Source organism: Melanostigma gelatinosum, assembly GCF_949748355.1.
Source record: "Melanostigma gelatinosum genome assembly, chromosome: 21".
Lineage (NCBI taxonomy): Eukaryota > Metazoa > Chordata > Actinopteri > Perciformes > Zoarcidae > Melanostigma > Melanostigma gelatinosum.
Window position 1 is genome coordinate 19,998,164 of NC_136654.1, and position 14,284 is coordinate 20,012,447.

The following is a 14,284-nucleotide window of genomic DNA, read 5'->3' on the forward strand; positions in this document are numbered from 1 at the left end:
CACACGTGCATGCGTGCACACACACACACACACACACACACACACACACACACACACACGCACACACACACACACACACACACACACACACGGGTTGTGTGTTGACTTAAGAGTTAATGAATGGATGATTGGGGGCTGCAGGGGTTGGGGAGAGCAGTGCCGTGGAAACAACCCCTCTTTCCCAGGAAGGGAGTATAGAACAAGAGTTAGAGACAAAGACAGGGAGAGAAAATGGGTGTCTCAGAGACAGAATGAAATTCAGATTGTGTGTGCACAGAGCCGAGGGGGCTGCGGGGCAAACTACTTGAAGCAGAAGTACTCCAAACGCCAATAAAGCAAATAGCATGTACTTGACAAGCACCCAAAGGGAAAGAGAGAGGGAGAGAAGCAGCTGTTGGAGGAGGAGAGTGAGACAAAGAAGGAGCAGGGGGCTGTCCTTCCTTGCTCTTCAGTGTGAGGACTGTATGTGGGAGGAGGCACAAGGAGAGGGAGAGCTGGAGAAAGAAGAGGACAAGAAAGCAGAATGCAGTATGTTTGGTGTGTAAGGAGATAAATATACATCTGAAAGTGTTTTGCATAGTTGCAGGAAGTCTCTCCTCCGGACACCTCTCCTCCAACTCCTGTGCTGCACAACTTGGGCTGAGGGACCATGCAGCGGGGGCGGACTCTTCCCTGGGTCGCTGCTCTCCTGCTGGGGCTGATGGGGCTCTTGGTGTGCGGCTCAGACTTCCAGCATCACTGCTACGAGGACATGGTTCGAGCCCTGTTTGCAGTGCAGAGCGAATGCCCCTACATCACGCGCATTTACAGCATCGGGCACAGCGTAGAAGGGCGCCACCTCTACGTGCTGGAGTTCAGCGATAACCCGGGCATCCATGAAGCATGTGAGTAACTCCTGCTGACAGCCCTGCGAGGATGAGCATGCAATAAGATCAAAATGTGTATTGATGAAGGATTTCTTTATCTCAATCTGCATGTTCAAACTAAAACAACTGTAGAGTTAGGAAACACTCATAACAACAGACGTACAGCACATTAATATAGTATAAGTTAATATAGTATGAGATTTTAATCAAAATGTGAAAACCAGTTTACAGAGTTACAATTTGGCTGCCCATTTGTTTTGCACTTCTTGCTGTGGGGAGTGAGAACATAGCTGGCACAAGGCAGAACAGTCTGTGGGGCTGTGAAGAGATGAAATACAAAGTTTCTGATTTTGAGTCTGAATTAATGTGAAGAAGACGAGGAGTTATCCCAAGCTGCCTTCTTGTGAAAATGAAACGGCAAAACAAAAAAAAAAGAGTCAACATCTGTGATTCATTTCAATTTCTGCCATCTGATTCAAAGCTGAGCAGATGACACAGAAAGTTCACTTTGAGTCAACAGGGCTTTAACCCTGAAACCCCCCCCCCCCCCACCCCACCCCACCTAACCACTGAATCAGCCCTCCAGGTGTTTATTTTGCACATTGGTTGCAAATTGAAAACCATAACCTCGTCATTGCAAATGTTTGCATTGAAAACAGGCTAAAGGGGCCGACTCATGTCGGTGATTTAAAAAGATGTTAGCATTTTAAATGGCAGTCCTCTGAAAAAAACAACAACTTAACAACTGCAGGGAATGCTTTCTTGGCTGCGGCTGAGCTTGCATTTTTTTTCCCTGCATTTGCTCACGTAAGTGCTTCCTCGAGTAGAATAGAAGGATGTACGCCTGTTCTGTTGCAAGATGACCATGGGTGAAAAACAGGAACTGTGCACTTCATGGAGGGGAGTGACCTGAAGTCTTGTCTGGGTCAACCCCCTTGCACCCTTTAGGAAGTTCACGTCTTTCGCATGCTGCTGTGTGTGTGTGTGTGTGTGTGTGTGTGTGTGTGTGTGTGTGTTTTGAAGCTGCATGCTAGAGCCAATACTGTTTTCTGAACCTGAGGCCAGTTGGCCCCCGCGTTAAAGAAAAGGAGGTGAATTGCAGCACCCAAGCTGCCATTTGGGTGCCTGAAGCAATTAGTGAAGGGTGTTCATACATTTGGAAGTATCTGCTCTTCCCCACAATACCCCACCACCAAAAAACTTACTTTTTTTCTCATGGGCAACTTAAGTGCAAACAAAAACAATAATACAGTGTTATATGCGCCATGCTTTTAGTGTAAAATCATATAGATAGGGTACAAGAAACATTATTTTTTTAGCTTTCAGCAAAAGTGTTCAGCAGTGGCTCTGTGGAGCTGCAGGGTTTGGGGGGGGGGGGGGGGTCCTTCGTTCTATCAATGCTGCAGCAGTGATTAATGTCGGGACCCCTGGGAGGAGGGAACCCTATACAGAGAGGGAGACTGTTTGGATAGGCGGCTCACCCAATCAGTGGCAGATACCCACAGGCATGCCAGATGATCTTATCCAAATAATTCAATCAGTTGTAATCAGACTCCCTCCCCAGAGCTCACCTTTGTCAGAACCTTGAGAACGACCGTATCAAGAAATTCCATGAATGTAAATGCATTAAGGATAAAACATAGCACAATCTTCCTCTTTCAGAGGAAAAGTTGAAAGTCTGTTTACAGGTCTTGGAGAGTACTTCTTTGTATGTGAAAAGGTGTATGAAGCCTTTTGTGGCTCCAGAGAAGTCTGATAAATGAAAAAAGTATAAAAATGAAAAAAAAAACAATAATCTGGAGGGTTTAAAAAGAAACTAGACCCGAGTAGCTACTCATATCTGCTTGAGGCTACATTATCTGCTGTTGGCATAACACATAAGAATCTACGTGAGAACTGTTGCTGGTCAAGTTGCATTGTGGGTAATGATGGTGTTTGAATTTAACAAATGCATTGAATAATAAAGTGGGAAATTTAAATCATGTAACAAATAGAAACTCAAATTACTACCATCAAGACTCATACAAAACTCACAGGTTGAACTGAAAACATGAAAAGGACAGCCTACTTATTGAGTCTACCGTATTGCTCGTGTGTGTACGTATGCGTGCACGATCAGGCAGTCATTATAAATGTCACACTCTGCAGCTCTGTGTGGCTTTTTGACCTCATGCCCCCCCCCCCCCTACCTCTCCACTTCCTCCCCAGTGGAGCCAGAGTTCAAGTACGTGGGCAACATGCACGGCAACGAAGTGCTCGGCCGTGAACTGCTCATTAAGTTATCCCAGTTTATGTGCGAGGAGTATCGGGCCGGAAACCAGCGGATCACGAGGCTGATCCACGACACACGCATCCACATCCTGCCCTCCATGAACCCGGATGGCTACGAGACGGCTGCCAAACAGGTGATGGACACACATGTGAGCTCCAGGCTTCCCGAACATCTTTGCTCACCATTTCTTCAGCAATCATTTGCACACTTTTCCACATTTTTTTCCTTGATTGTGTTCTTGCCAGTGGAAATGTTCCCTCAGGAGAACTTAACACCTGCAAGTTAAATCACACACATCTAATCTGTCGCCATCGGATAACATATATCTAAAAGGTACATGCGAGTGTCTGTTTATATCCACTGAAGACATGCAACCAACAGCCAAAAACAGTTATTGAATGAAATAATATGTGCACAATCTCTTTGAGACAAATTATATGTCCTGGGGAGACCAGTTGCACAAGACTGTCCCTCTCTTTGCCATTCAGAGGACACACGAACAAAGCATTATAATTTGTTGCATCAACAGACGTTTGTGTGCAGCAGCAGCATCTGGACAACAATGAGAAAGGTTACTTCGTCGCGTTGATTTTAGGTACAGATTGAGCAACAACATTTTTTCTTTTTTTGTGGCCATGCCATCAAAAATAGTAAGATTTAAGTAGTTCCATACAGAGTTCAGTCTGTTCTTTCAGTTGTCTTACAGCAGGTCAGAAAGTCTGCATGGAAATACTGCGCAAATCCAACAAGAGCCTTCCTATTTTGGAACTGCTTCAGATTTCAAAAAAAGAAAGAAAAAAGGCTTCAGTAGCGTTGCTTCATAGTCAGTAAAGAAGCTCTGTGAGGCCGTCCACTAAGTGCTCACGATGACATTGTCAACAACTTGAAATTCAGGTACATGTGTCACGTGTATGTTAGGTATATGTTCCCCACGGTTCAAATCGATGGGTTCGCCATCGTCTTTTGGCACGTTAGCACGATACAAAACGTACAGCTGAGGCTGATGGAATGTCATTCGTACAATTTTGTCCTGATGATGGCACGAGAGGAAAAATATCACCAAAGTCATGTCTCATGACTCAAAATCTCATGAGACATCCTTAGATTCTGTGTCTGCCTTTTTATTTATCATACTCGGCACTCTTTGGATTTTCTCTGGTTTGTGTAGTGTCAACATCCTTTTAAGTTTTATTGGAAGGATTTGAGTTTGTAAAACAAAGAAATCATTGTGAAGTAAATGTTTTACACATTAAAAAAACATAAACACAAAAAAAACTGTTGTTACACCACAGACTGCATGCGCAGTTTGTGGAATACGCAAACCAGTTTTCCTTTGCTGCTTCCAAGCAACGTGAATTCATAGCTTGAAAGACCCAAGAAGCCAAAAATCATAATTCAATCACTCTGCATGGAAAAAAACAAAGGTAACCCAACAGTAGCTGCTGTTTGAGAAACTTTATATTTTGTCTGCGGGTGAACAGGGTCCGGAGTTCAACGGCTACCTGGTGGGTCGAGGGAACGCCAAAGAAATGGATCTGAACCGGAACTTTCCAGACCTGAACGCGCTCATGTACTACTACGAGAAGACAAACGGGCGAAACCACCACCTGACCCTGCCCGACAACTGGGAGCAACAGGTCAGTGCTACTGGGTAAACACCGGGGAGATATTGATCTGCGTCTACGTGTCTGTGCATACGTGTGTGCAAATACATGTATGTGCTTGTGTGGACGAGCCTGTATGCTACCTGACCCGTTTGGATGGGTGCGTTTGCTTATCTTACTGTAAGACCTTTCTTCCTCAGGGTCAGAAAGAGGCCGTTCTCCTTTGTCTTTGCGAAATGAAACAGTCGGGCAAAATGGCAGCCTAACTCGTTCCAACTGAGAATACAAAGCGGAACAAAAGCACGACTGAAAAAATATCCTTTAGATCCAAACTCGCAGACTTTTACAAATAATGTGAGTATAATGTTCAAATAATGTGAGTATAATGTTCAAATAATGTGAGTATAATGTTGGAGTATTTTATTTATTCTTCTCTGTTTGATGTAAACATGGATTTTTGGAGCACAGGAGATGAATTCAAAGCTCAGAATAAGCTTTAAAACTTTAAAACTTTAAAACTTTAAAAGGACATCAGCGGAAGATGACTGAATACAGTTGGCACACAGAAGTCCTCTAAAACTCTTTCACTCGTGGAATCATAGCGGCCACACAAGACGTATACGAAGAATACCTTCAGCTTGAGCTAAACATTTTTGTCATTTCGTCACCGCCACGAGAATTTGAACTGCCCGACTCTGAGGTCTCACAGTGTGCAACGGTTACCTGCAACCGTGAGATACTGCGTGACTCTCCACACAGCTTACAAACCTGGGATTCCACTCAGGAGCATTCGTCTGTATTTTTTTGCTTGCTCCTTGAAATATTGCCAACTTGGCAGAAACAGTCAGGTACTTTTCAGCTACATGTCTTGTCCATTACTCATAAAAAAAAATCTAGAAGAAGCAGTCATTTATTTAAACAATGTACAGATGTATTTCAGTGTTGCGCTTATTATTTCAGATCACTGCAGTGTGAAATGTAGACAGAAGGGAGGAGTGAGCGTGTGTGCTGTCAAACTAAGGCGGATAGTTTGCTGAAAAGTACGCTTTAAGGATTGAGGTCATATCCTTGGGGGTGCCTCGTCTGCCGTCTTCTTATCTTCAACAGACTCCACAAGGTCTACTGTCTTCGAGGTTAACTTCCGTGACGCTGTTCCTCTTATTTGGACCGGCCTTTTGTCTCCACCGCTCTAAACCACCAGGTGTTGTGACCGCTGGATTATATAACTGTGAAATATATCTATCTGTAAAAATATAATAAAACATTCCCCCGAGGTTTTAAAAGTCAAGAGTGTTTTTTTTTTTTTTACCTATTTACTCGTTCCCGGGCTACAAATGTGTTGAGAAAACTAAAACGCTGGTCCTCCCAGTCGCGAGCTGGCTGTCTACCCACATGACTGCCTCCTGAAAGGCAAACACAAAAGAGTAACTGTGCCACTGTTACAGATACCTCATTCATGCTGCTCGGGATTACATCCTCACAGGCTGCATGAAGCAACAAGCCCCCTGTGCTCGCCTGCAGGCACAGCCATGCTACATTTTAATCAGCCAACTGGTGATGTTTCAGCCAGAGGAATTTAGACATTTTTGCTTTTTAGGCAAGCGGACTGATCTCAGTTTAGCTACGATAACTCAGAAACTCCCAGTTGACCTACACATGGGATATTTGAATTCCTGTGTTAAAAAAAAAACTGCAGACAATTGATTGGCGTGTGGAGAACATTGCGCATACAGTGTGAAATCTAACCTAGTCTGTCTCACTGTATTTGTTTAAAATTGCATGGAAATCCCTCAATCTGTTCAGTTTTTTGAGATTTTTTAAACTCTTACAGATTTTCAGTGTGTGTGTCCTTCATGTGTAACCCAACGCCATGGTGACAGCTCTGACTTCTATATAAAGATACACAGACAATAAACACCTGCCAGTCTTTAAAACAGGAGTCTGCACTTCAAGGCCAGTCGTCTCTGAATATTCTTCAGCTGAACCCGGCTGTGTTTATTGTCCCACATACCTTATTCAAGGAGAGGCATTACTCCGTCTCTCCGTGCATGAGGATATATATACGGCTTGGAGCGTGTGAGGATAGTTCGCACTGACAGGGAAAATAAATGGCAGCCTGAAGTGGAATTTAAAGGTTTGAGATGCATGGGAGACGATTGTACAACAGTTTGCATGTTGTAAATTTGAAATAACTGTTGCGTTTCCATCCATGCGGCTCTAATGTTGCATCATCTTGTAAACTCAGCATTCTCCCTGAATACCAGTTCTGAAATCAGAAAAGGAAGGCCTTTTAACAAACGCTAACGATGCCCGGGGGCTTCAGAAAAGCAGAGACAAGCCGAGTGCTTGAAAATGAAAAGGGCTGTGATCACAGAGAAAATATTTGCAAATGGTAAAGCAGAGAAGACTCGGATTTGTCCAGATAACCAGCCAAGCAGAGAAGCCAGGGGGTTCTGGGTGAAAAGAAAACCAGATGTCTTCAGTTCCACTCGTGTTGTTTATGTCTGGGATGAAGATGACAATATACAGTAGAACTAACAGGCACTAAGAGGGCCTTTGTTGAATCTGAGGATGAGGAAAAAATGTGTAGACTAAACTGTGACGATATTTTACAAAAAGAGTTAAACACTTGAGAAGGACATTACTGCACTACAATGCAATGTGTGTCTGTGTGTTCATATCATTGTATGAAAAGGCCCATATGTCATGTCCATTATTCTGTAAGTACATCAGCCATAAAAGTGATATCTATACACTCCACAGGTTGAACCAGAGACTATGGCGGTCATAAAATGGATGCAGAACTACAATTTTATCCTGTCGGCCAACCTCCACGGAGGAGCCGTGGTCGCCAATTACCCGTTCGACAAGTCGAGAGACGCTCGCATTCGGGGGAGGACCACGTACGCGGCCACTCCGGACGACAAGATCTTCAGAAAGGTGGGCTGCAGATTAAACGATTCTCACCAGATGTTAGCCACATCAAATGTCATCGCTGTCTCTGCGTGATAACATGTGCATGATTGGGCACGTGTGCGATGTGTGTGTGTGTGATGACAGTTGGCGAGGACCTACTCGTACTCTCACAGCTGGATGCACAAGGGTTGGAACTGTGGGGACTTCTTCAATGAGGGCATCACCAACGGGGCCAGCTGGTACTCGCTGTCCAAAGGTGAGCAACACCTCTGGCTCCAGAGCAGCCTGAAGAGAAAGCAACACACATTTTGAAAAGGAAACGCATGTCACTATTATCTTTATAGATATAGATAAACGCAACACTGACTCACTACCTCCACATCCAAAAAACGGATTTAAAATGTAAAGTGTTGGAGAGAGTCCATCATCATTCCCTATTCAAAGAGAGACAAGGCCACCTGCATGAACGATGGCGGGCGCTGGCATAGACTTCAGCATGGATGACATGCCTTGAGTGGCTCGCGAGGCGAGCTTTCCCGGTGTCGTCATGGACTCTTTCCGTGGTCTCCTCTTGCCTTTAACCTCTTCACCTTCTGCACACCAACAGCTGCACTTCCACTGACCCCCCCCCCCCAGTTTAGCTGCTCAAGTTAGTAAATGACACATGGCAGCAACAACCTTCGGGACTGTATGAATTAGGGTGGTCTCCTGAAGGGAAGGTCTTTTGGAAGCGCACAGCTTCTGAATATTAGGAGCCTTGTTACGCAAGTAGATTAAACAAGTTGTAGAAATTCAGCACTATAATGTCACTTTGAGATATTGGGGGTGTTGCAGATTTTTGTGAAAGAAAGGGGAGGGTCCATTGGAAATGTTAAAAAATATGAGGAGGGCCTTGCTTTTTTATATTTTAAAGTTCCCTCCAAACCCCAATCATTTCCATACACTCCCTAAATGGGATGAAATCTTTACATTGAATCTACAACTCTCGTAACAAATGTTTGCCAATCTAATGTATATCTATCACACGCCTCTGCCTCTGCCATGTTGTTTGACAATCAAGCTGATGACCCATCAGTGCAGCAGAAATCACTGGTACACCCATCAGTCATCCGAATGTTGCCACACAACTCAAGATTACTTTCACATGGATGCACAGAAACACGTGCACATGCCTTTTGCACATATCTGTTTTTTAAACAACCCACTTTTAACACCAACTAAGCCAATAGTGCTATCTTGGAGGAAATTTAAATATAGACTTTTAGTGTATTGACCCCTATTTTTAGAATCGTGTCACCCGGGTGTCCCGTCAGCAGTTAACCATGTCAGATTTACTGCCCACCATTTGCTCCTAGGAAAAAGACTGTGACTCTTTTAGGTTTATTCTGATATTTTAGACTATGAAAGCAGCCAGAATGCCCAGTAAATATGTTATTGGGGTTTGATTTAAGATAATATTATTTACTGGCATTGGCCGCCTACAGGCCATTAGGAGTTATACGAGCCCAGGCTCCCCCGTTTGCTTTATGAGAATCGTTTTGCCATAGAATGCTTGGAAGCTACAGCACACCAAGTTCATCAGACTGTCAGTGGCATATACTCAATATAAATTCAGTTAAGCTGTAACTGCGACAATAACAATACCCATGTCTTTGAGTAAATCCCGGTCTGGACTCCTCTGGATTATTCCGTGGAATGTGATTCTGTTGAGCTTGTCGGTGCAGTCGTGCAAGCTTTTGAATTTGATCAAAACGCCCATAGTTGCATTCAGCAGGAGCATGTTATTTTTATTTAACCGGCTCCTTCTCCGCCAGGCGTTATGTCATGGTCTATAAAGTAAGATTTGAACGTTCCCTCCAAATCATAGCCTCATATGCATAGACGTGAAAAACGTAGGGTTTAAAAAAGCAAATCTGTGGGTCTTGGGTGTAAACCGTCTATAAACCACCCATTGAAATAAAGAAAGATTCCTCCCTTAAAATATAAAGTAGAGTCTTCTCATGTGTGTTCCAGGCATGCAGGACTTCAACTACTTGTACACCAACTGTTTTGAGATCACCCTGGAGCTGAGCTGTGACAAGTTTCCTCCCGCATCAGCACTGCCCAGAGAATGGCTGGGCAACCGAGAAGCACTGGTTTCATACCTTGAACAGGTCAGAACACAAACACACACACACACACTCACTATTTTGCAAATTCCTGGTCATTTACAACTTACCGGTGACACATACCCGACTTGCCTATGTTAACACATATCTCATATGACATGATTCATAAAAGAATGTACCGTTAGAAATGGGCCAAATGAGATGGAAAAATGACTTGTGTTTTCCAGGTGCATCATGGGATAAAAGGCATGGTGTATGATGAAAACAACAACCCAATAGGCAACGCTGAGGTCTCGGTGGCCGGCGTCAACCACGATGTGACCAGCGGTGAGCAGGGGCTGGAGGGGTGACCGATAAACAGATGTGGAGTGTTTTACTCCTTAATTGCAGGGTTGAAGAAGTATGTGAGTGTGTGTGGTAGATGATCTGCTCATGCTGCATTATAATAGTGCAGTCCATCCTCACATTGGAATAGAACAAGCTGTGGTCAATGGTGGAAATGCATTAAAAAAAATAGTGCTAACTGTATGCACTCAATTTACATCTACCCGAGTACTGTGAGTCAACTCTGAGGTACTTTATAGTCCACTGCATTAGAGGGAAATGTTGTACTTTTTATTGTATTTTTTTATTTGACAGGTATAGTTTCTAAAAGCTACAAGATTCTTAAATGAGAACATTCAGATGCATTATTAGACATTGAATTAAACCACACAAATCAGGCACACCTTGTTCGACGACAACTTTAAAATGATGTTTATCTGTTAAAGCGTCTGTATCCGTATCATAGCTGCAGAGGCCATGTTTCCTGAACAGTGGGTACTTTTACTTTTTTACGAAACATGAAGCAATATATTCATCCTGCATACCAACATAAAGAAAAGCAGCTCGGCTAAAAGCTAACGATAACCATTGTTACCTGAGCGAAATACAATTGAAAGACCAATTAACAGTTAATTGGTGTTTAATTTAATGAGCACACAACAATCACAAGCTAACGGTGCATGGCCACTGGTGGTGCTATCAGTTTTGCTACTTCATGGTACCCACACAGATGATATTTCATCATGAAGGCTGAGACTCCACTGATACCAACGGTACAAACCTTATCACCCTACGACCAAAACTCACTGAACATGCAGCTGAAGGAGAGAACAGATCAACTTCACTTTATTCAGCCATAACCATAAATGATGTCTTACCTTTGATGTTTTGTGATCAAAAGTTGTGTTCACGGTCATATCAACTGCTGCTAATTGCTACTTCAATGTCTCTGGATCAATTTTGAGTTGATTCCCGTCGTCTGTGTTCATTTAAATGGCATGAAAGAGGATTTGCACTCTGCTTTCCTGAGTCAGGCGTCGAAGGGACAACTTTCCATGTGAAAACACGGTTTGTGTCTCCATCTAGCGGCTGAATGATGGTACTGCACACGAACGGGAACTTGTTTAAAATACTTCATTTTATTTTCCAAAATAATGGCATAAATTGTTTTTAGATGGAATTTATACCAAATACCCGACATGTAAATTACATTCAATGAGTTTTACAGTTTTCCTGAAAACTTTTAAAATGGCACAGATGGTATCCAAATGGCACATTTGATTTAATTTGATTGGATGTCGGGGGCCTTCAATTGCAAAATGTCACTGAAAGAGACACAAATCAACCAGGAAGAGACAAAAGGAAAATACAAAGAGACCAAAACAACTACAGAGAGACTAATCATGACAACAAAGAGACACAAAAGAGATGCAAATCAACCACAATGAAAAACAAAATACCTACAAAGAGACACAAAACTTGATGCCTGTGTGTCTCGCTCCTATGCAGAAGGAGTGGTGTGGCTAAAGCATGTCTATTGTCTCGCCTATTGTCTCACAATCTGCTGATGCAAATACCAGACCATTTTTCTGGTCGTACATTGCTACTTTTACTTCAGTAAAGGAACTGAATACTTATTCTAACGCTGTGTAATTTAAGATTTGAAATTGACTCGTTGCATGTTTTCACATCTTTTCCCATGTGTGCTCCTCCAGGAGTGGATGGCGACTATTTCAGACTTCTGTTGCCAGGCACCTACACTGTGACAGCATCAGCCCCAGGTTACGTCTCGTCCACCAGCACTGTCACAGTGGGACCAGCGGAGGCCATACAGGTGTGTTTCTATATGTGCTGACATATACGTGTGTGCATTAAAAGGATTTTTTTTGTCGAAAAAGCAGGTAGTAAGAAGTCTAAATATTCTTTTAGAGACCCAGACTTGTGATTCATAATCGTGTGTATGTTCTTGTATTCTAGACTCTGTATTGATCCCTCACAACTTGTTCTCAATCTCTTCCCTCACAGCATCATTTTTACTTGAAAACGGCACCAAAACTAAACCTGAAAGTGAAGCCCCACAACGGCAAGAAGAACCTCTCATCTCCCAAATCCCCCTTAAAACTCGGCCCCAGATGAGACATGGACAATAGCACACAAACATATATAAACATATACTGAAAATCCCACATAACACATTATACATATATATATATATATATATATATATATGTATGTAATTTTACCTTTGTAGTCCTTTGTATTTCAAACCTTTGTGTTTTTGTGTGTGTCTATATTAAGAAATGTTTTTATGTATTTATGTAACAGTGTTGATTTGTATGAACACAGCTATCCTGTATTTGTAAAGGACTTTTTGGATTTTTATTACTATAATTTGATGAAAATTGAAAGTGAAAATAAAATAATGTTTTTGCTGTCATCATTTCTTTGTATGTTCTGTTTCTGCTTTATTTTGCCACACATAATTGGTCTGTAAGGCACTTGAATGAAGTTCAGAATTGTTTCCTCGCTCACTATAATAACAACGATGCAGATAATAATATAGCATTGTTCAATCCACCCTAAAACAGAGTGCAGAGAATATATTTTCATATATATATATTTCAGTGGGATGTTTAAGATGATCCCACTTCTGTCTAACCAAGCAAACGTCTGCTTCTGAAACTTTTCCAGTCGTCGGCTAACTCTCTGTTACTTGGTCTGCACATGCATGTACTGGAGCTGCAACGTCTAGTCGATGAAATAAAGTCAATTAAGTCCCTTTGTCAGGCTAAATAGGCAAAAAATATATAATTCTGGTTCAACTTCTTCAAAGTCAAGATTTAATATGTTGTGGTTTCAGGTCATGTTAATGGTGTAAATGGTCTGACAAAACCAGACATTTGATGATGACACCTTGGGTTCTATAGAGGGACATTTTTATTAATATTACTTGTGTATATCGTCATCAGATTTATTGACAATACAAAACTTGTTTGTTGTTACTTTGTACATTGAGCTGTTTTTACAGGTCCACCTGATTATTTACAGTCTACGGTTTAATTCATGTGTACTTTTACGACAATTACGATTATTACTTGTCACATTGATCAATTAGCAATGTTTTTATCCATTGTGCATCGTCACTACTGTGTAATGAATAACTGAAGGTGCAGACCATATTTTCAATTGTCTGCTGAGCCGATTCCATCATCCGAGGATCGGGGAAAACAAACAGGAAAGCACTGTTTCCTGGTGGTGCAGTCCTAGAACTTCCTCTAAGCACACTCCACGTGCACTGCTGGTCATTGTATGATACAGATCAAGACTGTGATCCTCAGCTCCCTGGAGGTGGCAGCAGACGTCTGTCAGATGAATGCACAGTAACATAAATGGACATATTTGTCCTTATCAGTGTTTTCGTTTGGTTTCATAGATGTGTTTTTCTGTTGTATGAATGTGTTCAAATCCAAGGCTAGTACATCCTTATTTGGAAAGTATGCTATTTGAATTCTTTTTACTTTTAATTTGACAGGAAGTACATGTGAACCATGTTGGAGAAATGTATCATTCCATTCTTAATTATAACTTGTATCGCTTAAACCTGCATATGCAAGACAAGGCTGGGAACGTGGCCTTGGTGGGTGCAGTGGCAGACGGAGGACGACGAGGGGGGGGGGGTGGAAGGGAGAGGAGACGAGATAATCTGCACATATACTCTGTTTTGTCTGTTCATTGTGGTTAGACCTCCGAACCGTTTGTGGGGAAAGAGCTCTATCCATTCAGCTGAATTATTATTGAAGTGTCTGTTCATTAAATATGATTTGAATACTTAAAGAAGTTTCTCATCTCGGTTATTTCCCAGAGGTTAAAAAGATTATTTTCCACAACAAAAACCATGTATTTTCACAGTACGGTTCCTCATCCAGGGAATAATCCTCCAGGTGAAGATGATGAGAAGACCTGCTGAAAGCTGCAGGTCTGCTGAGACCCTCAGCTCATTTAAATCAAGATTGAAGACTTTTCTGTTTGCTGCTGCCTTTAATTGAACCACATTCAATTCATATATTAATCAATTTCCTGCATTTCTGCATTTTACTACTGCATTTTATTTCCTGCACTGTTTTTTAATGTTTTAATGAATGTTCTTAATTGTTTTTAAATCTCCTTTTCTTTTGCCTTATGTTTTGATGCTTT

The 14,284-nt window shown here is 42.1% G+C and overlaps 1 protein-coding gene across 2 annotated transcripts; it reads left to right on the forward strand.

The window, feature by feature from the left end:
- Positions 1 to 463: 463 nt before the first annotated feature.
- On the forward strand, positions 464 to 12,532 carry cpn1 (carboxypeptidase N, polypeptide 1). Of its 2 annotated transcripts, none has more exons than XM_079292953.1 (9): positions 464 to 884; positions 3,075 to 3,286; positions 4,620 to 4,775; positions 7,506 to 7,682; positions 7,803 to 7,914; positions 9,672 to 9,811; positions 9,994 to 10,093; positions 11,806 to 11,924; positions 12,116 to 12,532. In XM_079292953.1, the coding sequence occupies exons 1-9, from the start codon at positions 650 to 652 to the stop codon at positions 12,224 to 12,226; spliced, it is 1,362 nt and encodes a 453-aa protein (XP_079149079.1). In that variant the 5' UTR covers positions 464 to 649; the 3' UTR covers positions 12,227 to 12,532. The 2 variants fall into 2 exon arrangements, with proteins under 2 accessions (XP_079149079.1, XP_079149080.1); XM_079292954.1 differs by having other exon boundaries at positions 3,075 to 3,271.
- The last annotated feature ends 1,752 nt before the right edge of the window (positions 12,533 to 14,284 follow it).